This window comes from Aphis gossypii, chromosome 2, assembly GCF_020184175.1.
Source record: "Aphis gossypii isolate Hap1 chromosome 2, ASM2018417v2, whole genome shotgun sequence".
Taxonomy (NCBI): Eukaryota; Metazoa; Arthropoda; class Insecta; order Hemiptera; family Aphididae; genus Aphis; species Aphis gossypii.
The window spans coordinates 43,317,121-43,343,420 of NC_065531.1; the positions used below are offsets into that span (position 1 = coordinate 43,317,121).

The window sequence follows — 26,300 nt, forward strand, 5'->3', positions numbered from 1 at the left end:
TAAATTTTTTGGAATGACTCTCCAAGAAGTGGTATCTAAAAAAAAATTTACAATTTACAATTTTGCCAAAGAAGTTCATATTCTACATAACTATGTTTATTTTAGCTGAAAATTATAATATTGTATTTTTAAAAGTATAATAATTTTGTTAAAATATATTATGTATAGTGTTGTTGTTTATAATAAAAAAAAATTGTTTTATTAACAAATTGTGAAAAATGCTCTAAAAACTAAAAAAATTGAATGGTATATAATATAATATTTATAATACCAAATAATAATATTATAAATTATTATTATTATATCATATATATATATATATATATAATAATTACCAATATTATATAATGTATATTAGAATTAGAAATCACCGCATATTATGCACAAATGTACCCCCTGATACTACCCCTCCCCTAACCTTTTAGGTCGATTTTTTTTAAATTTAGTATATTTACTAGGTTATGTAACTATGCAAATAATAACAAATGTATGATCATCATTTAGTCCCTAAAGAAGTTAATTGGGGTAAAAATGGAAAATTTATGATATTTAAATCGGTTAGAAGTGGCATGTTAAAAATATTATTTAGTATACCATATTATGTATGTACCTATTAAATATGCAAAGGTACTTTAGGTATGCTGTTTCTTAGATAAATTCAATCGATTATTTGTAATAATAAAAAAAAAAAAAAATGTAAAATAAGTTCAAATTACGTTGGTCGATCCGCGATTTCTATCATTATGTTTGATGAATAAAATATAGTCGAAACTTGTCATTAATTCGCTATTACCGAATTACACCATAAAATATTATTTATTTAAGTTAAAATACGTGATTGAAGATGCTTATAAAATCTATTACCTCCCATATTTTAGTAAATATTATATTTATTGGATGGTAGGTAGCATTGAACATTCTTAATACTAAAATAGCTACCAGGAATTCAAATTTAAGCTAGAACAAAGAACGATTATTCTTTTGGTCAAGCTTGTGTAAAGTTGATTTTTTTGCGGTCCTATTCTTATTTAACTTTTGTCTTTTTGAGACATAATTAAATTAATTAATTAATTTACTGACATTTATATTATACAATCAAAATGAATCACGAAGGATTTGTATATAAATTCAATGGAGGAATGCGGAAAGGAATTAGGTAAGTTATAATAAAAGTAAATAACAGACTTGGATAGTATTCCGAATATTTAGAAAAATATTTAAAACATCGTTTTGAATACTTTTTTTGTATTCGGAATAAGCATTTGAAATATTTTTAATACATTTTACTTGTCTGGTAAACCATAATAGTTAATTGCAGTTTTTGAGTACATTTTTTACATTTATAGATATTTACTCTGTAAAACACGCTACTGCAAAGGTTCAGCAACAATTTTACAAAATGGAACTGTAGAAACAATTGAAAGGCATACACATGAACCATTTGAACAGTCGCATAAGGATGAACATTTAAAAAAAAGTTTTAGAGCTATTTTAGTTAAACGCTCTCAAAAAGAGACCAAAAAACTTCGTTTAATATACGATGAAGAAAGTATGAGGTACATTAACTTCTAATAAGTACCAAATAATTAAAAATAATAATAATAATTTAAATTGTTTTCCTATAACCCGAAGCTATAATAATAGCTTATATTAGTAATACATTAATAATAATGAGATGTAGGTGTTGTCATGTTCCCGTTGCTTAATAATTATTATATATTACTTAAATACTAGAGATCAATAAATTGTTAAATTTTAAGGAATGAAGAAGCTGCAGTATTATATTCTTGGCCTGATGCTGAATCTTCCACGAGACAGGCACGCCATAAGGTCGTACCCCCATTACCATCAACTCTTCATGAATTAGCCGACTTTTTGGAAATTAACCCAGAAAGATATGTATGCTGCGAGCAATCATTTTTTCTGGATCGTGTGATTGATGAGCAAGGAAAATACTCCGTTATGTTTGGTTGTTTGGACCTCATTCGCCAAATTGTTCGGCAAGGCGCAACAAGTATACACGCTGACGCTACCTTTAAAGTGGTACCATCCCGACCGGAATGTAGACAATTATTTATTATGCATGTGATGGTACAAAATCATGTAAGTAACAGTACATAATATATTCTTGGTAATATATATCTTATTTATTACTTTTTTAGTCTATTCCCATTATGTACGCTATGATGGAATCAAAAACTGAAGCTTCTTATACTGCATTATTGAATCACTGTAAGACAATATTTCCTTATTTGGTCCCAAGGAAAATAATGACCGATTATGAAATAGCACTGCATAATGCAATTCAGGCAGTTTACGGAGATGCTGAAAAAAATGAATGCTGGTTTCACTATGTTCAAGTATGTACATTTTTATTTAGGTATAAACTAACATTTTAAGTTGTTTTTTGCTTAGGTTTACTATTAATTATTATTTATACTAGACCCTTATAACATGGATCATATACACAATAATACAATATAATATATTAACTTATAGAGCTTGGTAAAAAATGTTAAGAAAATGCGATTAACCTCTTACATTAAAAACAACACTCAGGCCAAATTGTGTCTAAAAATGTGTGCATCGTTGGCTCTGTTACCGCCTGATAAAATTGATGAAGGATTTCAATCTATTAAACAATATGCTAGAGACAATAATGTGCGCTTGGATTCTTTTTTCAATTATTTCTCAAGGTAAGTATCTAAAAATAATTCTAAAAATAATTTTATTTTTATATATTATTCAAAGATTTAAATATTGATCTTAATAGTTAAAATTTTTAAACAATTTATAATATATTATACAGATTTTGGTTAAGATTGAAAGGTCCTGAAGTATTTTCAGTACATGGGTTACCAGTCAGAACCAACAACAATGTGGAATCATTTCACAACACATTAAAAGAAAAATTTAATGTTGTTCATCCAAATCTTTGGCGGTTCTTAGGTAAATAGATTGAATATTTTAACATACTACTTTAGTAAACATAATATTAATATATACATATTATTAACATTGATTATAAATACTATAGATTGCTCACTGGACGGTCGACGGCACGATAAATGTCGTGTAACGCTGTAGAGCGCTGTCGGCGCGTAATTAGTACTGGCGTGTAACGTTGTGATCGCTGCAGTCGCCAGTCATTTTAGCGACAGTGGCACGACGCGCTAGACGCGCTACTCGCTATATCGTATATAGTCATTTTTATGAATGACATATTTTGATCTTAATATATGAATCTGATCGCATGACAAAATATATCTATTTTGTCATGTCTGATCGTAATTTTTATCCAACAAGTAATTAATAGAGCGAACTATGTCAGCCCACATATGACAACAATGATGTGTATACTCGTTACCGAATATTGTCCTCGTGGGCTATTACGATTTTACGCATCAACTATAAAACATTTTTTTTTCTATCATTTATTATCAATAAATACCTAGTTATTTTACAAAATAATTAATGATTCGTATCGGACAACATCAAATATTACGATTAAGACCGTATGCAGATAATTTTTTTTTTTTTGGGGGAGGGGGTGTCCGAAACATATTATACATTATAATTTAAAATTTTATTGCAATTAGGTCCATCTGCAGTAACAAATAATCGATTATTAGGCGCTATAATAATATTTTAATATAATATTATGATACAAAACAGTGATGTTGTGAAAACAGACAATAGTTAATGTAATTGGAGTTTAAACCATTTATGACTGAAAATATTTATGTTGGCACTAAAAATAATTTTAAACATTTGTAAAATATTTAAGGAATTTCAAGGGGTCTGGACCCCTTGGACCCCCCATATCTGGCCTTGATTATGAGTTATGACCAATACAAATACTGCGTTCAAACAATTTAATTTTAATATATTTATTGTATTACCACTGTTTCTACAAACCGTCATCCAATCGTTGATGACACAAAAATAAAATAAAATAAGTATACCTACCCATCATTGTAAGATTAATGCATTTGTCGTACCGCTCAGAATCTAAAATGAAGATAATGAATCGAAAATATGTTCTAATAATATTTATTTGTTTAAATTAGTACCAAAATAATGAATAGCCTATACCCTATAGACATCCCAATACGATATTAGATATTAATATATTATGTATATAAAACACAAATATAAACATTTGGTGAAAATTTCAAGTATTTATAATGATTCGCTTTTGAGTAACAACTATAACTAATAACAAGTATTTTTTTAAATACCTATATAAATTTACTAGAAATGGAAGAAACTACCGAAGTCATAAGATCCCCAAAAACTTGGTCTTGGAATACAGTAGAAGTAGAACAAGATAATTTTAAAGGTAAGTACAAATTTGTTCATGACAAAAATATAATAAACACTTTTACTCTATACAACGATTACAACGTATATAGGTAAAGGATACCCAACAATCCAACCATGTTGTATCTAATGTATAGACAGTGTAAAATGTTATAATTCTAGTTTAGAGCCCATGCAATATGTTTACTGTTATGTTGATTGTTAATATAGCTGATGCACACATATCAGTTAACGAGACAATTAATACGACGCCTACAAAATCTCAAAAAAGAACAGTAGAAATGGTTGAACGTAAGTATAATTCCATATACATAATTTTTTTTTAAATATTAAGGATAGTTAATTAACACGTTCACTGCGGATGACGCCAATTGGCGTCATTTAGCATGGTTCACATATGCGGATGACGCCAAATGGCGTCATCCGCACACTATTTTTCAATACACTATAATTTAGTCCGCGTTACAATCAAAAACCTCATTTTCGGTCAGCGTTATCTATAGATATTAGTTAATACGTGTGTGCAATCGCACATCGATATTTCTATTTTTAGTCTATAATATTTTTATTTTATTTTGGGATGTTTACTATTCCTTTATCAAGTTAATTATCGGTATTTTCAAGAAATTCACTATCGTTGCAATCATTTTTCCATCGTTGGTCGTTGATGAAACACGTACGTATTCACATTGTATTGTTTTTATACATTTTATAGTTAAATTATATACATTTTATTTCTTTTGAACGATTTTTTTTTTATTTCGTTTACTTTCGTATTACTTATTTTATAAACATGGATAATACATTGAATAAATCAGGTCCATCTCGACCAAAACGGTTATGCAGTATGAATCGAAATTATGAACAACAAATTGAGCAGATGCTTTTTAACTCTGATAGTGACGAAAATTATGATTTTTCCGATTCTGGTAGTGAATATGAATTTGAAAATACTGAACAAGTGTCTGACGATTTTGAGAGTGATACTGAGATCGCGAATAATATATCAAGTGCAAATACTCAATCATCAACAAATACTAATAATGACGGTGACTGGCAAGAGGAGGAAATTGAATTATCTAATTTTCCTTTTATAAAACGAAACGAATTGCTTGTTCCGATAGAAGGCAAAATAAATCCTATAGATTATTTTTTTATGCTATTCGATGAACATTTTATAAAACTATTGGTTGATGAAACGAATAATTATGCTGAAATCGAGTTTTTACGTGTTGGTAGTGCACCACGTTCTCGTATCTCTGATTGGAAACCAACAGATAAAGACGAAATGTTAACATTTATTGCATTGATAATTCACACTGGTACCATAAAACTCAACAGATTGAATGACTATTGGAAAACACATCACCTTTTCAACTTTTCATGCTTTTCAAATTATATGAGTCGTGATAGATTTTTAAATTTATTAAGATGTTTTCATTTTGCAACAAATATTGAAACTAATAATCAAAACCTACCTGAGGATCGCTTATATAAAATTAGACCTTTAATTACATATTTCAATAACAAAATGAATACCATATATTATCCCAAAAAGGAACTCTCACTTGATGAGTCCATGGTGTTATGGAGAGGCCGTCTCCAGTTTCGTCAATACATTCAAAATAAACGCCATAAATATGGAATTAATTATACATGCTTACGGAACCTCATGGATTGGTATTAAAATTTGCCGTTTATGTAGGAGTACTCGATGACTTGGGAGGAAAAGGTCATGCAGCTAATGTGGTTTTGCATTTAATGTCCGAAAAGCTGAATAACGGCCATGCATTATACATGGACAATTTCTACAATAGTTTTGATTTAGCCTCCAAATTAATTGAAAAAAAAACGTTTTGTACTGGAACATTAAGATTGAACAGAAAAAATACACCACAGGATGTTGTAGAGTCAAAATTAAAAAAAGGTGAAACCGTTGCCAGGTACTCTCAAGCTGTTATGATTGGAAAGTGGAAAGATAAGAGAGATGTTGTTATATTTCCACCGAATTTAAAAATAATTTAATTCTTACCAAAAACCGAAACGGTAAAGAACAATTTAAACCTGAACCTATCTCAAATTATAACCGTTTTATGAGTGGAATTGATCGGCAAGACCAAATGCATAGCTATTATCCATTTACTAGAAAAACAATCCGTTGGTATAAAAAAATTGGTATACATATATACAAATGTTATTGATGAATTCATTTTATTTATATAATCAATATCACGCCGGACCTAAAATATCATTGTATGATTTTCGATTATCAATACTCAGTGAGCTTTTGCCCAAACATCCAAAACCTAGATCTTTTTCAGTATCACATACTAATCATTTCCCAAAAATTCACGATGTTGGAAAATCTGGAAGACCTAACAGAAAAAGATGTCATCTGTGTTATTCTAAAGGGATAAGAAAAGATACAACATACTTCTGTCCAAGCTGTCCGGAAAAGCCCAGTCTTTGTCATCAACCATGTTTCGAAAATTTCCATAAATAGTTTAAAATAAAATAGTAAATAAAAAATATTAAATAGTCAGTTTCCATTTTTTTTTTAATTATAATAACGTGTTCATTTTTATTTTAAAATAATAAGGAACAAAAATGTTTTCATTTTGTTAAATTAGAAGTACATATTTACTTTTAGTTATTTAGTAATTTAATTGCATTGTAAAATAATAAGTAATAAAGTAACAATTTGGTATGATAGTTATGACTTATGAGTAACTGTTTGGTATACCTAGCATAACAAATTTGCTATGACGCCAATTGGCGTCAATCAGCGTCAGATAAAAGCAAAGTGTATGTGGTGCGGATGACGCCAATTGGCGTCAACGAAAAAACAACCTTGAATTACTCCCGCACATTTGAATGTGTATTGTAATATGATCCGCAGTGAACGTGTTAATAAAAAGCGAGCAAGTGGGTACCGTTCTGCTGTACATTAGGGGGTGGGGTGGACCATGACTAGGGTAGGTTAAATTTGAATGCAATGATAGGTATCATTGTATACGAAAAACGATTCTGAACGAAGATGATTTGTCAGCCTAGGATATAATTTCCAGTTGGTGAAAAAGGTGGTTTATGTTTTAATGGCCTGAATACACCAAAATTTAAGTTCTTTTATAATTATTGTAAGCTAAACTTATGAAAAATCTTGTATTAAATTTTCAACTCTTAGCTACCTATACAAACATTTTTATGAATTATACCTACAAAATAATTTGCAAATATTTATAATATTTTAACGGATTTTCGTCATGTCAAAATTTGAACTTCAAATGCTAATAAAAAAAAAATTGTGCCTATGTATTCTTATAATTTTTTAATCACTATAAGAATAACATATGAGGAACTTTGTATAACATTTTCAAGTATTTTGATGGGGCCAAAAAAATTTTATCGACACTTCAAAAAAAAATTCTTAGGAAAATTGAAAATTTCATTTGTCTATAAATAGCTCAAAAAAAGTCAAAATATTTTGAAAATCAAATCACGTAAAGAATATGACAATCTAAATAACTGGTAAATTTTTTAAGTATTTACGACTTATACTATTTGAATTACAACAAATATCAAAAATCGTTTGAGGCTAAACCGTTATTTAACGCGATTTTGTAAAAATTTAAATTTCAAACACTCATAAAAATATTTTGTCTGAATCCGGTAGAGTTTTTTTTACAGATATTTGAAGAAAAATTTTTACGATTTTCCAACCACAAAATTACTTGCAAATTTTCGCAATTTTGACATATTTCGTATAAATTCGAACTTTAAGTACTTATAAAAAAAATTGTGACTAACAATTTCCGATTTGTTTTTTAGCACTTTAAGAACAACTTATAAGAAACCTTGTATTAAATTTTCAAGATTTTCTGGTCAGCCAAAAAATTTTTATCGTTATTTAAAAAAAAAAATACTTAGAAAAATTGAAAAATTTCAGTTCAAAAAATGTCGAAATTCTTTGAAAATTTAACTGTGTATGGAAAACGCTAATATAAACATTTAGTGAAAATTTCAAGTATTTACATCGATTAGTTTTTGAGTTATAGCTAAATAAAAAATTCGATTTTGACGAAAACTGGTTTTGCGTAAAAATTCCAGTTTTTCCGTCATTTTTTTTTTTTGTTTTTCTCGATTTTTTTGAAAACTGTTGGAAAATGTTAACTTTTTACCTCTATAATGCACCAAGGATATTCACTTTTACATCGGAAACCACCCCCATAGTTTGAAATTGGAGCATTATTTCGACTAGTTATGCTGTACACAGACACACAAAAAAAAAAAAACATATATCATTGTAAAATCAATACATTCTTCACTCCATTCAGAATCTAATAGTTGGTTTATGATTTTATGATTTAATTATTATTATTAATTTATGATTTAGTTAATACAATACGTAAGTTAAATGTCAATAATACACAATACATTACACATGCATAATCATATTATATTAAATAATACAAAATATATTTCAAAATAAATGTACCCATTTTACATTTATAAGTTAACATCAAAATAATCATTTTTTTTTTTTTTTTTAGAAAATGTATTATTTACACCTGAAAAGCTTAAAGTTTTAACACCTAAATATACATACAGCAGCTCACATTTAAAAACATCGTCTCCAAATTTTTCAATTTTCAACAAAACTCCTGAGTTATTAACAATTTCCCCCAATACGAAAAATTGGGTATCGCAATTAATCGATCTACCGAGTCCTCATAAATCATTAGCTAGATCTAATAATGAAGTAATAATAAATAGTCCGACAAAAATTGCTGCAAAAAATAATATTTTAAAAAATAAGTTGCAAAACATGAGAAAATTACTCAAACAAAAACGCGCTATTATTACTTCACTAAAAAAAGCAAATGAAAAAAATAAACATAAAGAAATTAATGTCCACAGTTTTTTTGAAAATGCTAAGTTTCCGTCAACTAACTCTAAAGCTTTAATTTCAATGCAATTATTGCATAAAAAACGTAAATCTTGGTTAACATCCGAAAAAAAAATTGCTTTATCGTTATACTATAAGTCACCATCTACCTATAAATTTATGCGAACAAATGGTATCATTTTACCGGCAGAAAGTACTGTTAGACGTTGGCTTAATTCAATTAATTTTTCTACCGGATTTCCTAAAAAGTACATGGAACAAATTAAATTAAAAATTTCAAATATGAACAAACAGGAAAAAAAATGTGCAATATTACTCGACGAAATATCTATTATGAAAACTATAGAATACAATAAGGTGTTGGATGAAATTGAGGGGTTCGAGGATTTAGGAACATTGGGTCGTACAAATAAACTTGGTTCACATGCTTTGGTTATAATGGTTTGTGGTCTTTACGCAAAATGGAAGATACCTTTATTTTTCTTTACGGGCAGTGGCGTTAAAGGAAACAATTTAGTTACAATTGTTGAAGAATGTATTAAACAAATATTAAACATTGGTTTATTACCAACGTGTATTATATGCGATCAGGGTACACAGAATCGACGAATGTATACACTACTCGGAGGTACAGAAGATCAACCGTGGACAATGTTGTCTAATATAAAAATATTTTTGATTTACGACATGCCACACCTAGTAAAGAGCATAAGAAACAATTTGTTAAATGGTGACTTTGTTTTTAATAATAATAAAATTGCTTCATTAAAAGATATTAGAGCTGCATATGATATTGATTCCAAAAACATTGCACGCTCTATGATTAAAATTACTCCGGTACACTTTCACCCGAATCCGTTTCAAAAAATGAACTGCAAAATGGCCATTCAACTGCTGAGTCATTCTGTATCAGCCGCTATTAAAACTTGTGTCGCCACCACAGAGTTAAAATCACTAACTGCTCTTGATACTGCATACTTCATTGACATAGTAAACAATATGTTTGATTCTGCCAATAGCAAAAATTTATACGACCCGAACCCAAACAGAAAACCTATGTGTGACCGCAACCCACAAGTGTTGGAGAACTTAGAAAACGCAAACAAGTTATTCAAAAATGCCACAAAAATATGCCATAAAACAAAAAACATTACTACTCCTCCTTGTTTTGTGGGAATCGTATGGACAACAAACGCTATAAGTCAACTTTATAAGTCAGAAAAATTAGAAACAGTGAGCTCTAGTACTAATAAAGATTACTTTTTGATGACCAACAAATTAACGCAAGACGCTTTAGAAAATTTATTTTCAATAATGCGACAAAAAAAATGGGTATGTATGTAACAAATAAATTTATTAAACATTCAATATTTATATCTTTATCTCATATGGGGTTTTAAAAATAAATAATTTCAAAAATACTATTAATAAACTATTATTGGTACGGATTAATAATTTTTTTCAAATATTAACCTAATTCATAACTAATTATATTCTAATCTAATTTTTATAGTTTTTAAGAACTTAACATAAAAATCATAAAATTTAAAATTTTTTTTTTTTAAATTTTACAGTAAAAAAATAAACTTAAAACATCATTTTACATTTTGGGGACTAGAAAAATTAAAAAACAATGTTTAGTGGTATATTGCTGTCTGGAGTAAATGTCTTAAAAGAACTTAACTATATTTTATTAAATTCGTTTAATATTATGCAAATATCAAAAAAAGATTTTGTAATTTATTAAAATTTTAACTTTACAAATCAAGTAGATAATAAGATTAATACATAAATATCATTAAATTTAATTATTTTGTTTGTTGTTTTAGATACAACAGGAACCCAACAGCTAGGACATTTCGATGCTGTTTCGGACACATATGTACGTATAGTTTGATGAGGTGCAATTCAAATTGCAGTAACTGTGAACTTGATGAAGATGAATTTCTAACCGTGGATGTTTTAAAAGATATTTCAATAGATCCTGTTATAGAATCAACGTTTCAACCAGAAGAAACTTGCAATGCAAGTAATTCAGCTGACTCTGATTCAAGCTGTAACGTGCCACGTACAATCAGTTGAATGATGTCGATTTGGAAAAGGTTTTGTGAAATAATTGAACTCTCGAAATTATTCTAAGTGTTTTTTATTTAAAATTATTCTAAGTCCAATTATTTAATTTAATAAAACTTGTGAAAAATATTCTAAGTCCAGGAGACATAAAATATTAAACTGGGTGACGTGAAGGTGCTTGCGCTAACTCTGGTGGATCACGTCTGAATTGTGCCTAATCTGGGCCCCCTTATATATCGTCCAGGGACTCCCGCGGTACCTTCAGATCCCTGATGGTCATCTGCACCTGCATCCGCTTCTTCCCACGCTTTGCGTTATCTGAACGCCGACGTGCGTCATTTTGACATCTATATTATTCTATCGGGTGGTAATTATATTTCTATATTATTCTACCGGGTGGCAAGCGTACGTGCGATGATCTGCCTTTGACCCTGCACGATGCCGCCGCATAATATAATTGTTATAATATAGTATTTTCGTTGCGGCTAGCGTTCTCACGCCGTTCCGCCGCCGCTGATGATCGACAATTGCTACGTTAATGTGTTAATCGTTCACGGTTAGGAAAATCTGTACTTGATATCACCTGCTCACTTTTAGAATCCAATTATAAGAATAATGTTACACCCTCATCAAAAAGTGTCTGTTGCACCCCCAATGTTAGGTTATTGTTGGCTATGGTATATAATTCATATATTATATTTAATATAAGTATCAGAGCGTTGCACCTCCCCACGAAAAAAAAGGTTTATGTCTCAAAGACAGAAATCTTTCAAAGTTCAGTACAAAATGGTTAAGTTACAAATTATTACAATGTTATAGTGTTTACAATAATCGATTACAAGTCATTGAATTAAGACATACATTACAATTCTCTGTATGCTTTTACATTTAAAGTATTTTCGTTATATAATATGAATATATGATGTATATGTTGTATGTATAGTTTTGATTAAATATGGATTGATTACACTTACAAATGGTTAAATAGTTTGATTAAATATTTTGATTATAATATAATTAATGATTATATGGTTAGATTAAATATTTGGTTATATAATTCTATGTTTTAAATATGTTGGTTAGTTTTCTTATAATTTATAATTGTGATTATAATAAAATATAGTGTTAGTAAATAATACAATATAGTGATTATAATTGATTTGATAATTCAATAAATATGTGGTTAGTATAATGTGTTGATTACAATAGTTTCTTATATGGTAAATTAATTAATACAAATAATATTTTTTTTTTTACTTATTATAATATTTTAGTAGTACAAAATCTATAAAGTTCCCCACAATTCAAATTTATTTCCATGTCCCAATAGTAACTTATTCGTACAGTATGTTTTCTTAAATCTAAGTGTATATATATATATTTATTATCATTCCAGTTTGTATGTTTTTTTTTTTTTTTATTTTATTTACTCAATCAAGATTCGCTGCCCATGGAATGACATACTAATCATTTAAAGTACGGTCGTCCACATTGACAACAACCCTAATTGATTAATACGTTTACTTGATCACTCTTTACTCATTGGGGATGCCATAGAATCCACCCCATCGATCATATGTCAAATGTTATGTCGATAGGTGTTTCGTACAGCCCCAACCACTTCGTTTTACCTGATCAATTCATTCTAGACATACATTTATCTACTGTAATTCAATATATCTCGTGGATTCTGTATTATTTCGAGGTAATAGTTTAATTCATAACAGTATGGTTCACCAAATTCTCTGTCTAACGCCATATCATACAAAAATCTTTTGGCTGCCTCAATCATTTCCAATATAGTTTCATCCTCGTAAGGTACGAGTATATTTCATTAGCGGTAACTATATGAAAATCAAAACAAGCTGTGTAATTATGCCATTCTCCCTGTGTTGGATTAATATGAAATTGCGTTTCTATTTAAACGATATTGCCGAAGCTAATTGCTCCATTCTATCCATTATTGGTTATTATTTATTTCGTAGAGTTGATTTGTAATTTATAGAATTATGAATTTCTGAAAAAGAAATTTTACGTTCGTATTTTGATTATTAATGTAACCGTTGTTTTTGTTTTATTACTACTTTTATTGTTATTGTTTATATATTTTGTGTTTAGAAATGTTTTATTAAATTTTCATATCGCTGTTTCCGTATCACATAATCAAATATACATTTAGTATACTTGACATCCATTCTCGGATCATGCGCATACGTAGTATGGTGTTTCTTTTTACATATTATATCATGGGTCTCTACTAAATTAAGTAGCCTTCCTGTTTTATTATATGTACCGATATCTACTTCGAAAATTATTTCCTTATTGCCTAATTTTCAAACTGAATATAGAAATTTTATTAAAATACTTATCGTAGCACGTTATGTTTAACATCGGATAATGGTCTAAATCTAATCTTTTTAAAATATTTTTGTCCGAATGTCCGTTCCATACTTGTTCGAACTTGCCCCTTCCAGCCGCTACTGTTACGCCGTGCGACAACCGGTCCGCGAGACAGCGCATCTCGCGCGGTCATTGACCTTGGCAAAGTCGTCGCCGTCAATAATTAGCTAGTCCTACGCTCACCATCGTTCGCCCGTGCGTCTCGTGTGGTGTTCGGCGGCCGTTATTTTTGTCGCCTTTTTTTCCGCGACCATCTCAAAAGTGATACTGCAAGTCGTATTGTATCCTTTTACTCGTGTTGGCATTTTGCACGGATTTATTTGTTATTCACCGACGTGCCGTGTTCCGCCCCGCGACCGGCGAATTCAACGCGTCGTATTTTATTACGCAATACCGCCGTTCAATATCGTGATTACGTAAAGTCGCGCTTTACGTAATCCGATCTCCCGCCGTGTTCGCGTGCCGCCGTGTCCGTGGTTATCAACATTGCCGTATCAGCCGCCGCCACCAACGCCGCCGATACTGACCGTAACGACCGTGGCGTATGTGCCGACCGGTATTTATCGTATTATTATTTGTATGATACTAGTATCAATATTATTATTATTATTATTTATTGCTGTTATTATTGTTATTATTCTGTGTGGAGCTGCTCCCGTGGAGACGTCCCGTAAGCGTCATTGTCAGAAGCCTTAATATATTATTATTTGTATCCTATACTTTATGTTGTAATTATTATGAACGCATCCCAATTCCGTGAACATCACATTTTATTATTATAGTTGTCCGGCCAAATGCTCGATAATAGCCGATAACGCACATTTTGGTAGCAGAGCGTGGTTGATGTTCACGTTTGGGCTGGGTTCATATTACCATTTTATTTTAAATTATTATCCCGCCTAGTATTATTGTAGTTATTGTATTTAAAGCACTGTTAGGCCGAGTGACCGCTTCGAGAGGTACGCGCGCGCATTTCTTAGTCTTATCTGGTAGAGCGCCTAATCGGCTGTGTCATGGGTCAAGACGAGACTTGGCGCGCAGTAAACGCGCGAAGGTTAGAGCAATAGCTAAGAGGGATTCATATGCCGCTCGGATTAAAGCTATTCACGCAACGGCTCAGCTGGCCAATAACGATGCTACTATAGCACCTCAGTTGCTCGTCGCATCAGCTAAGTTGGACGATTTGTGGGCTGGGTTTCAAACTGAAGATAACGCTGTGTTCGAAGCGTTTTGCGACTTAGATATGTTATCAGATTATACTACGGATTTGTGCATCGAAGTAAGCGAATTGGTAGACTACGCTAAGGCCGTAATGTCTCATTATCATGTCCAGCCATCTACGGCCGGTGACATCGGGTGACAGGGTGGACCATGGCAAATCCGTTCACAGTCTCGACGGTTCTGTTCATACCCCTGTCCTCGCTGACGAGTCATCGACGCGTGTAGTCAGTCGCCTACCCGAAATCCCACTACCGCAATTTGACGGAGATCTACATAAGTGGCCGGCCTTCCGTGACCGGTTTGTTGCATTGGTATCACAACGCCCGAATATATCAAACATCGAACGTTATTATTATTTGGTCGGATGCGTACATGGAGTCGCTGCCGACGTTATTCGTGGCATACCAATCTCCGGTGCCACGTTCGATTTAGCATGGTCCGCTTTGGTATCACGTTTCGACAAGCCGCGGTTAGTCGCAAGTTCTGTGGTCGACGACTTGTTACAAGTACCGGTGTCGTCGGTGGACAGTTTGACGGACCTAAATAAGTTCATGGCGATATTTGGGGAAAGTGTTGCAGTTCTCACGTCACTACAGGTTCCAGATTTAGGTGACTTTTTTTGTTTTCATTGGCTTCGAGGTGCCTTTCGGCGTCGTGTCGTACTTTGTTCGAATCGCAGTTGACCACCGACTTCCCGAAAGTCGAAGGTCTTTTTGAATTTGTTCGGTCACGCATTGCGGTTCTCGAGCGTGTACAAGGCGTTGCCGGTAAACAATCCGAGCAAGCGTCGCGTAAAAGGGAACAATCTAAGGTTCCGCCGAAATGGCCGCGTAAAATAGATCGACCACCGCCGACTTCGTTAGTTTCCGCCGCGTCGGTACAGCCTGCTGTCGCACACACGTCATCGGTGTGTACTTATTGTAACAATTCGCATTCGATTGATGTATGTCGTAAATTTGGTTTGTTGTCGGTCGACGACCGTACGCTATGGGCTCGTAACCAACGCATCTGTTTTACGTGTCTCGGGTCCGATCATTGGGCAAACCGTTGCAAGGCGTCAACAAAATGTAAAATCTGCTCGCGCCGTCATCATAGTCTATTGCACTCGGACACCAAGGACGCAGCACCGCCGTCGATAGCCCAGCCTCCTGTCGTCGCTACTTCGTTCTTACTGTCGAGATTCGGTGGTCCGTCTGTCATGCTCGGCACAGCGTTAGTCCACATACGTGATCATTCCGGGACTTACCAGGTGGCGCGCGCTCTAATCGACTCCGCATCTCATATTAACGCAATTTCACTTCCGTGTGCGAAGCGTTTAGGCTTCCGTTGGTCAAATTGGACTGCTCCTATTTCCGGTTTGGCTGGAGTGCCCGTACCTACCGTGCAAGGACGAGTTCAATGTCACGTCGTTCCGCGCTTCGCTTCTGACCCAGCATTATCGTTCGAGTCATGGGTTTTGCCGTCTATAACCAGTGACCTCCCTCGACGTTCGTTGGAACCATCTATACGAGACAAGTTTTCACACTTGGCGTTAGCTGACCCAGACTTTAATATCGCGGCGCCGGTGGATATATTATTGGGCGCAGACCTGTTCTCGTCGATCATGGATGGGCGTCAAGTTATGGTTGACAAGTCATTGCCAGCTGCGTTCAGTTCTTGCTTTGGTTGGATCTTGATCGGTTCCGTGTCGTCATCTAACGTACCGGAAATTCAAGAAGCTGCCGTGTCTTTACTAACATCCGTAGAACAATTGATCGAACGTTTTTGGCACATAGAAGAACCTGATGTTGCCCCATTGACGTTTACCGATGCCGGGAAATGCGAAAGTATCTTCCGTGAGAATCTTGTCCGTGACGAGTCGGGTCGTTTCGCAGTCCCACTGCCGTTCCGGGTGCCGTTGCACGACAAGTTATTTCCAGGTTCCCGGGCGGTTGCTGCAAAACGGTTTGAGCGCCTCGAGCGGAAGCTGGGCTCCGACGTCCGAATGCGAGCTAAATACAACGAGTTTATGTCCGAATACGCATCACTCGGACATATGTCGGTGGCGTCCTCTCCCGGCCAATATTTCATTCCACATCATGCCGTGTGCGGTGCCGATGAAAAATTCCGGGTAGTTTTCGACGCGTCCGCTGCGGCTGCCGATGGCACATCTTTAAATATGTCATTATTCGCGGGGCCCAAGTTACAACAAGACATTGTGGATGTGCTCACGCGTTTTCGTTTGTTCCGACACGCGTTCACCACTGACATCTGTAAAATGTACCGGCAGATTACTGTGCTCCCGCAATACCGTACGTACCAGCACATTTTTTGGCGCTCATCTCCACACCAGGAACTTGTCGAGTACGAGCTGAATACGGTAACTTATGGCGTGAACTGCGCTCCTTTTCTCGCGCTACGTGTCCTGCAAGAGGTCGCCGATGTCGATTGCCATAGTTTCGCGCACGCATGTGATGCATTGCGCCACCAGACATACGTGGACGATATTTGTTACGGCGCCGACACTGTGAATGACGTGCTCAGTATCCAGGCAGAATTAACGTCTGTCCTCGCCGGCGCGGGTTTTGAGTTGCGAAAGTGGGCGAGCAACACTGCACCCGTGTTGCAGGCTGTTCCGGACGAATTCCGGGTGATCAAATCTACGTCGTTCGCCGGTGATGAAGGTGGTGAGACGAAAGTCCTCGGATTGTCATGGCACACCGGCGGCGACTATTTTGGCTGCGAAGCTCACTTCGACTCGGCTCCAGTATTTACCAAGCGCGGTATGTTGTCTCTGACGGCACGATTTTTCGACCCATTAGGTTTATTCGCGCCGTCAACCTTCCTTGCTAAGCACATTATGCAGCGCACTTGGCAGTCCACTTGTTCGTGGGATCAACGTTTGCCTATCGACATTCACCAAGATTGGGCACAATTCGTTGCGGAACTGCCCGTCTTAGCATCAGTGCACGTACCACGTTACTTCAATACCAAAATCGGAGCTCGGTGCTCGCTATATGGGTTTTGCGATGCGTCGCAACGTGGGTACGCCGCGGTAGTATTTTTGCGTGTGCATGACGCCCCCCGCGAATCGTCAATCATATTGGTCGGTTCCAAGACAAAGTTAGCCCCGCTTAAACCGATATCCGTTCCGAGGCTCGAATTAAATGCAGCCGTGTTATTATCACGTTGGATGAGTCGGGTACTATCATTACTAAATACGCACCTCAATATCGTTGACATGTGGGCTTGGACGGATTCGTCAATTGTATTATCATGGCTAACCGTGCCCCATGATACGTTTAAACAATATGTGTCAAACCGCGTTCATAGTGTGCAAACGTTGTTACCGAATTGTCAATGGCGACATGTCACTTCGGAGATGAACCCGGCGGATTGTGCTTCTCGTGGGTTGATGCCGTCCGAGTTGCCGCATCATCAGTTGTATTGGTCAGGTCCTCCGTTCCTCCGTGACCCTTCACACGAATGGGGGAGTGACATACCACGTTTACCTGTCGCAGAGTTGCCCGAAGTGAAATCTGTCTCACTGACAGTTTGTTTAACCGCCACCACAGTCGAATGGTTCACGCGTTTTTCGTCATATGACGAACTTATACGTGTTGTCGCGCGTGTTCGTCGGTTTATTAATATTTGTCGACGACGTCCCGTCGAAAGCTCGACTGCGCTCACTAAAGCGGAGTTAGATGGAGCGACTCGTGCAGTAATCGCCGCGTCTCAACACACCACATTTCCGTCATTATTCATCGACTTGGAAAAACTACGTCATATAAAACATCGGCCGTTAGCCCGCTTGTGCCCTTTCGTGGACTCTGAAGGTATTATTCGCGTTGGCGGCCGCTTACGTCACTCGGAGCTGCCATATGACCATCGACATCCAGTTTTATTAGCCAAAGAATCGCATCTGGCCGTATTGGTATGTCGTCATTGGCACAAGGTTACTGGCCATTCTGGACCACGTATAATGACCGCTCTAATACATCGTAAATATTGGATTGTGTCGTTACGGTCCGTGATCCATTCGGTTATCAGCCAGTGCACGCGTTGTGTTCGTCTCCGCGCGACCGTACCTGTTCCTATCATGGCTGACTTACCCGAATCGCGAGTGCTACAATGTCGCCCGTTTTCACGCGTTGGCGTAGATTACGCCGGCCCAATACCTATGCGGGAAAATCGGTTACGGAAATCACGAACGTACAAGGCGTACATAGCTGTTTTTGTATGTCTCGGTGTCAAAGCAGTCCACTTGGAACTCGTGTCAGACTTGTCGACCTCAGCCTTCCTCGCAGCTTTCGATAGGTTCGTCGCTCGACGCGGTCTACCTACCACGGTCTATTCCGATTGCGGAACAAATTTCGTCGGCGCTGACCGACAGTTGCGACAGTTAGTTAACAGCGCGACCGCTCAAGCGACCATCACCTCTGCGAAGTCCTACTGCGAATGGAAATTTAACCCCCCGAGCGCGCCGCATTTTGGTGGGTTGTGGGAGGCCGCAGTGCGATCCGCGAAACGATTATTATCCAGGATTATGGGCGCCCACAGCTTCACATACGAAGAGTTCACAACCGTGTTATGTCGGGTTGAGGCTGTGTTAAACTCTCGCCCACTCACTCCGGCGTCGACCGACCCTCATGACCTCGAGAGTTTATCGCCGGGCCATTTTTTAATATGTCAACCGTTGTTAGCTCTACCACCGCGCACCTCCGAATTTCCGGAACGCTCGCTGACCGACCGTTGGAAACTTTTAGATCATTGCCACCAAGCGTTCTGGCGCCGTTGGTCGACGGAGTATTTACAAACGTTACAGGAACGTAACAAATGGACTCACGGGCAATCCAACATCGAAATAGGACAGATGGTCACCATAAGAGACAATTTAGCTCCTCCACTCGAGTGGCGACTTGGACGGGTACTCGAAGTGCTACCCGGTAAGGATGGTGTCGTAAGAGTCGCGCGCGTATTAACCTCGCGCGGTGTGGTCACTCGTCCCGTCGTTAAGCTAGTCCTATTGCCTGGTAACTGTACAGGTTCCCTTGTTTAAATTATGTTTACGCGCCAAATGGCCTACTATTTTGTATTCTGTGTAATTATTAATTAATATTTATTTTTCTATGTCAAATTATTATTCGCATTACCTAATGTTCGGTTAATGCGAGTCATGTATTATCATTCAATTTATGATTTATTGTTAAGTGTCAATTATTGTATTTTTAGATTCGTGTTTACGACTATATTTTTTCTTGGTTTTCGACCCTTTTGATTTATATAATATGTCTCAGTATCGGTGGAAATCAAATAAGATGTGAAGCTGCGCCTCCCATGGGGGAGTATGTTCGAACTTGCCCCTTCCAGCCGCTACTGTTACGCCGTGCGACAACCGGTCCGCGAGACAGCGCATCTCGCGCGGTCATTGACCTTGGCAAAGTCGTCGCCGTCAATAATTAGCTAGTCCTACGCTCACCATCGTTCGGCCCGTGCGTCTCGTGTGGTGTTCGGCCGTTATTTTTGTCGCCTTTTTTTCCGCGACCATCTCAAAAGTGATACTGCAAGTCGTATTGTATCCTTTTACTCGTGTTGGCATTTTGCACGGATTTATTTGTTATTCACCGACGTGCCGTGTTCCGCCCCGCGACCGGCGAATTCAACGCGTCGTATTTTATTACGCAATACCGCCGTTCAATATCGTGATTACGTAAAGTCGCGCTTTACGTAATCCGATCTCCCGCCGTGTTCGCGTGCCGCCGTGTCCGTGGTTATCAACATTGCCGTATCAGCCGCCGCCACCAACGCCGCCGATACTGACCGTAACGACCGTGGCGTATGTGCCGACCGGTATTTATCGTATTATTATTTGTATGATACTAGTATCAATATTATTATTATTATTATTTATTGCTGTTATTATTGTTATTATTCTGTGTGGAGCTGCTCCCGTGGAGACGTCCGCGTAAGCGTCATTGTCAGAAGCCTTAATATATTATTATTTGTATCCTATACTTTATGTTGTAATTATTATGAACGCATCCCAATTCCGTGAACATCACATTTTATTATTATAGTTGTCCGGCCAAATGCTCGATAATAGCCGATAACGCACAATACTACTATCACATTCTCTTTATTACCTCTACGTATATAACTGTCAATATATCCTCGTGTTAAATTATTTTTTGTCGAATTCAAACTCTGCTTCATTTGGTCCAGACAAGCATCTCTCAGATCAGTTTTTACTCTGAACACTCTTTTTATTTCTCTTATTGCCACCTGAAGCTCCGTCTCACCCATAGGTCGAGCTTCTTCGTTAAGTGGTAGCAAAAGAGGTCGTCCCTCCAGTTTCCTAATCTTAAAACGGTCTAAGCTATTGGATATAGCTCCGGAGATGACAACCATGCTTGTCTTGTTCACCATTGAGAACTCGAAGTCCATAATTATGAATTTATGTGTCTCTTTTCTGTATAATTAAACATTTTGTATTAGTGATTGTATTTTCATACTTATTTTTTTATACATTTAATACATACTTATACTTTTATGTGATTGTTAATAACTTATATTATTACTTTTAAGTTATATTATATTATTAATATTATTCCTTATTATATCTAAATATCTATATATTTAATTTATACAATTTATTGTTCTTTTAGTAAGGGCGGCATATTACTTAGGGCTAGCCTATCTGGTGTGTCACCTAGTAGCTTTTCCTTAACCCCATTTCCTTTTGCCGATGACGTCATACGTATGACTTCTCTGTCTCTATTCGATATGTCGTTATCCGTAGTTCTTGCTCGATGGCCTATGGCCCTCATAGTGGTCAGTTTGCATTTATAACTTATGTATATGAATGCCAAAAGAAACATGGAGAATACTAACAATGCTATAATTGCATACATCATTAATGAGTGGTTATTACTTTGTACTTCCACTCCGGACTGTCTGAGTATTTCCTCGTCTATCATTCTTTCTACATCGTCTAGTGAGTGGGCCATTTCGTGTATGTTATCGAGTTTGCGTGCGTCGAACTTATGTCTATACTTTTCTATTTTAATGCCCTTGATACTGTTATTGATCTTATACGATATGCTCCCTACTCCAATTTTAGGTATGAAATTTGTGAAATACTTTGTTTTGATCTCCCTTGTCGGATTTAGCACTACGTGTTCTGCATAAGCTCTACATTCCTGATTTAATTTAATTATCCCTTGATTTTTAATTTTTTCAATATATGGTTCTTGTATTCCTGACACGTAATTGTTAATGTATCTTTTTTTGTTGTGTATATCCATGTGTTGGCATACTTTAGTTTGTGGTATATATTTTTAGAAATAATGATTACTCCTGATTCACAATTTTGTGGTAACTGGTCTGGATTTTTAAATAATGAAATTTCACACGGTTGTTCTTTTGATTCGTGTTGTATTGGTTGGAATTCCGGGCAAATAGTAAAAGTTTCTGTCTCGGTACAGTGTAATAATTCTGTTTCAGTGAACGTTGTAAATTGTCTACGATTTTTAGTTATTCCTACATATTGGTATTCTGGTTTCAATACAATACTATGTGATTTGTTATCCGGTCGATCAATGTCTACATTAAGAAAAAAAAATTATGCTTACACAACGATGGTTTGAGTTGATGCTTCCATTCTTCTTGATTGCTGAGCCGTGGTGTTACTTGTTGATTCTTTCTCTTTCGGAGTCGCTGAAGTTGACGTTCTGCAGTTGTCTTCTTCAACAGTGATTCGTTGCCGAATGTGCCTCCGTGAATTCTTTGAAGTGGATATATTTTAAATTTTTTCGAAAAATTTTCGAAGTGGAAAAAAAAATATTTTTTCCCGAAAATTTTCTAAGTTCGAAAAAATTAAAATTGTTCGTCCAAATAATTCTTATTTGAAAGAATCCTACCGACTGCGCCAAATTTGTAACGTGCCACGTACAATCAGTTGAATGATGTCGATTTGGAAAAGGTTTTGTGAAATAATTGAACTCTCGAAATTATTCTAAGTGTTTTTTATTTAAAATTATTCTAAGTCCAATTAATTAATTTAATAAAACTTGTGAAAAATATTCTAAGTCCAGGAGACATAAAATATTAAACTGGGTGACGTGAAGGTGCTTGCGCTAACTCTGGTGGATCACGTCTACAGGATGTGGTATAGGTATGATTTTAAATAAAGTTAATTGAGTTTCCGTTATCAACGGTATTTTAATCAGAAATACTATTTGATCACCACTATAAAATACTGCAATTTTAGTTATTTTCGTAAATTCGTGTATTTCGCTAGGTAATGTTCCCATTGGTAAATTCAAGTTAAGTGGTAGGTTTAGTTTTACTTCTACTAGTTGTGCTGCAAGTTCTCGCGGTGTTACTAAGCTTGGGTGTAAAACACCTGTCCTAGCCGCGGTTATTATGGCACTTAAAGTTTGGGTTTCGTAAGAGTATTGTGTCATTAATGCTGTAAATATACTAAAAATTCTATTTGACAGTAACAAGGTTTCTAAAGTATACGTATTGTTTATTAAAGCTTTTATGTTTGTTTCTAAACTTAGTTGCTTTTGTCGTAACTCGGCATATAACTGGTTTAGTTTAGTTGAAGCACTGTTTATTCCTACTATTGAAGATTTGACTACAGTGGTCTGGTCTTTTATAACATGTATCATACGTTCATTGGTACCTTCGACTTTGTCTATGTGCCGTAAAGTTTCCTCCGCACATTCCTCATCACAAACTCCGAATAAGGTTTTCATTGCCGAACCTATCATATTTACTAACCCTCTTTTCACTCTAGCACTACGTATGGTGGTGTGTTCCCCTGGTGACAAATATCTACCAATAGATTCATACATTTGTTTCCGTTGGACGGATATTTCATTAAAAGTTGTTTTTAATACATTATCGTATTTTGAGCACATCTCCCGATCGGTCATATTTCCCTTACAATGCTCGTCCATATTTCTTATTTCTAATTCTAATTGATAATGTCTTAAATCATAATCGCTTAACGGTATATAAGTTACGAGCTCCCAATGAGCTCCTATTATTCTGATTTCACCTTGGTTTTCATAAAATATACTTGTTTCATTTTTAAATTCTTCTATGGTGTATGGCGACTGTCCTTGCGCCATCATTATACACAAAAACCTATATAATAATATGCTAATTAGACATATATTTACCTTAATTAATTTAATAGGCCATGTTACGTTATTATTATTTTATTACTTAAATATAATTTATCTTATTCATGTTTTTTTTTTCTCTTTTTTTTTTATTTTTCTTATATTTTTCTTATATACTAGTCTCCCTCATCGTGTTTAACTCTGTTCCTTGTTCGTGTATTAAGTTTACTACATATCTGTATCTGTATCTGTTCACACATTTAAAATTATGGTGTATACTAATAATTAGTAGTACAATGGTCATTATTAGAATGCTTACTCCTACACATATTATAAAATTATAATAATGTATTTTAAATTTAGGATTTTCTAGTTTTGTTACAATTTGTGTGCTGGTGTTATTAATAATTATTTTACTAGTTATATTTGTTCTATCCTCTATTCCTTCTGTAGTATCTGACGTGATATCGCCATAGTCAAACTCATTTACTACATTTGTGGAGTCTATCATTGTTAAGTTTGCTGTAATCATTTGCGATATTATTTCGTAATGGGTATTATTTGTATTTTTGTTATACTCGAAATTATTCAGTGTAGTTAAATTATAGTCATGCTCACTTGTCATGATAGGTTTTATTGTAGTTGAAATTGTCTGCAATGTTGGATTAGTTATGTTGGTTTTATGTAGTAACTTTGAATGTATTACACTTAGGTGTCTAACATTTTTCGGAAATAATATGAATTTTTCATTGTTTAATCCTATTGTTTTCAATGTTAATTCACACGTTTTTTCGATAATAAGTTTTGTTAAAGTGTTATTTAATACAATAGTCGTAGGTTTTATGGAGAATATACACCCCAGGTTCATATGTACCCGTGTGTTGTTCTCATCATTCAAAGCTAAAGTTATACGTTCCGTTGTTCCCCAAGTCGTTCGTTGAAGTTCAACACGACTATTGTTTACTTCATAAAAAACTATTGTTTCTTCATGGCTCGTTACTCCCTTTATCGTCATAATGATTAACCTATAATTTCATTACTTATTACTTATATTATTTTTTTCCTAGGATTTTTTTTTATCCTCTCTAAAATTCACAATATACGTCAAGTAATTTTTTTTTTTTAACACGATAGGACTTTCTCGCCTATAAAATTCACAATTATCTTTTAATTATAACACGGCTTATTTCTGCCTAATAAAATCTCCGATTATTAAAATCGCTAAATACGGCTCTTCTCGGCCTAAATAAATTCACAATTATTTTTTCACAAAATACGGCTCTTTTTGGCCCAATAAAATTCACAATTATTTTTCAATATACGGCTCTTCTCGGCCCAATAAATTCACAATTATTTAATTCACAATATATATGGCTCAAATCCGCCCCAAAATAATTCCTTTCATCAACTTTTAAAATATGGCACTTTTTCAGCCTAAAATAATTCAATACTTTTATTTATCAATATATGGCTCAAATCCGCCCCAAAATAATTCCTTTCATCATCTTTTAAAATATGGCACTTTTTCAGCCTAAAATAATTCAATACTTTTATTTATCAATATATGGCTCAAATCCGCCCCAAAATAATTCCTTTCATCAACTTTTAAAATATGGCACTTTTTCAGCCTAAAATAATTCAATACTTTTATTTATCAATATATGGCTCAAATCCGCCCCAAAATAATTCCTTTCATCAACTTTTAAAATATGGCACTTTTTCAGCCTAAAATAATTCAATATATATATAAGGACTTATTACTTGCCTTCCCAATAATTCAATAAATAAGGTCTTAACTGCCTTCAATAAAATTCTCAATTAATATTCTTTTTAATTCACAAAATAAACTCTTTCTTTTTTCTTGCGTGTTCCTTGACGTATAATTCACTAATAATTTTTTTCCTATAATTATTTATTTCCGTATTCTTCACGTATAATTTTCTTTAAATAAAATATTTTCCCCTTAATTATAAATTTTTTTTAACAATTCTCTTCTCTTTTTTTTTTGTATTATTTTTTTTTTAAAAAAAATAAATTTATTTATACTATTCTTACGATATTTATCTTAAATAATTTTTCCGCATAAAAAATAATTTTCTTGTAAAATATTTAATTTTAATAAAATAATTTAATTTTCGTAATTAAAAAAAATGTTTAAAATAATTAAAATAATTTTTCTTTCCTTTTATATTAAAAATAAAATTTATTATTACTATTTCCTTTATAAAATTTTATTCTTCTGCTATTATATTTTATAAATAAAA

General features: G+C 34.6%; 2 protein-coding genes across 2 annotated transcripts; both read left to right on the plus strand.

The window, feature by feature from the left end:
- The first annotated feature begins 398 nt into the window (after positions 1-398).
- Positions 399-6,826, plus strand: LOC126549794 (uncharacterized). The gene is made up of 11 exons (XM_050200171.1): positions 399-1,156; positions 1,347-1,556; positions 1,761-2,103; positions 2,163-2,360; positions 2,500-2,696; positions 2,810-2,949; positions 4,259-4,342; positions 4,534-4,614; positions 5,142-5,450; positions 6,029-6,266; positions 6,604-6,826. The coding sequence occupies exons 1-11, from the start codon at positions 1,101-1,103 to the stop codon at positions 6,824-6,826; spliced, it is 2,079 nt and encodes a 692-aa protein (XP_050056128.1). The 5' UTR covers positions 399-1,100.
- Positions 6,827-16,121: 9,295 nt separating this feature from the next.
- On the plus strand, positions 16,122-19,961 carry LOC126549795 (uncharacterized). Its single transcript, XM_050200172.1, has one exon. It carries the CDS (start codon positions 16,122-16,124, stop codon positions 19,959-19,961), a length of 3,840 nt encoding a protein of 1,279 aa, XP_050056129.1.
- The last annotated feature ends 6,339 nt before the right edge of the window (positions 19,962-26,300 follow it).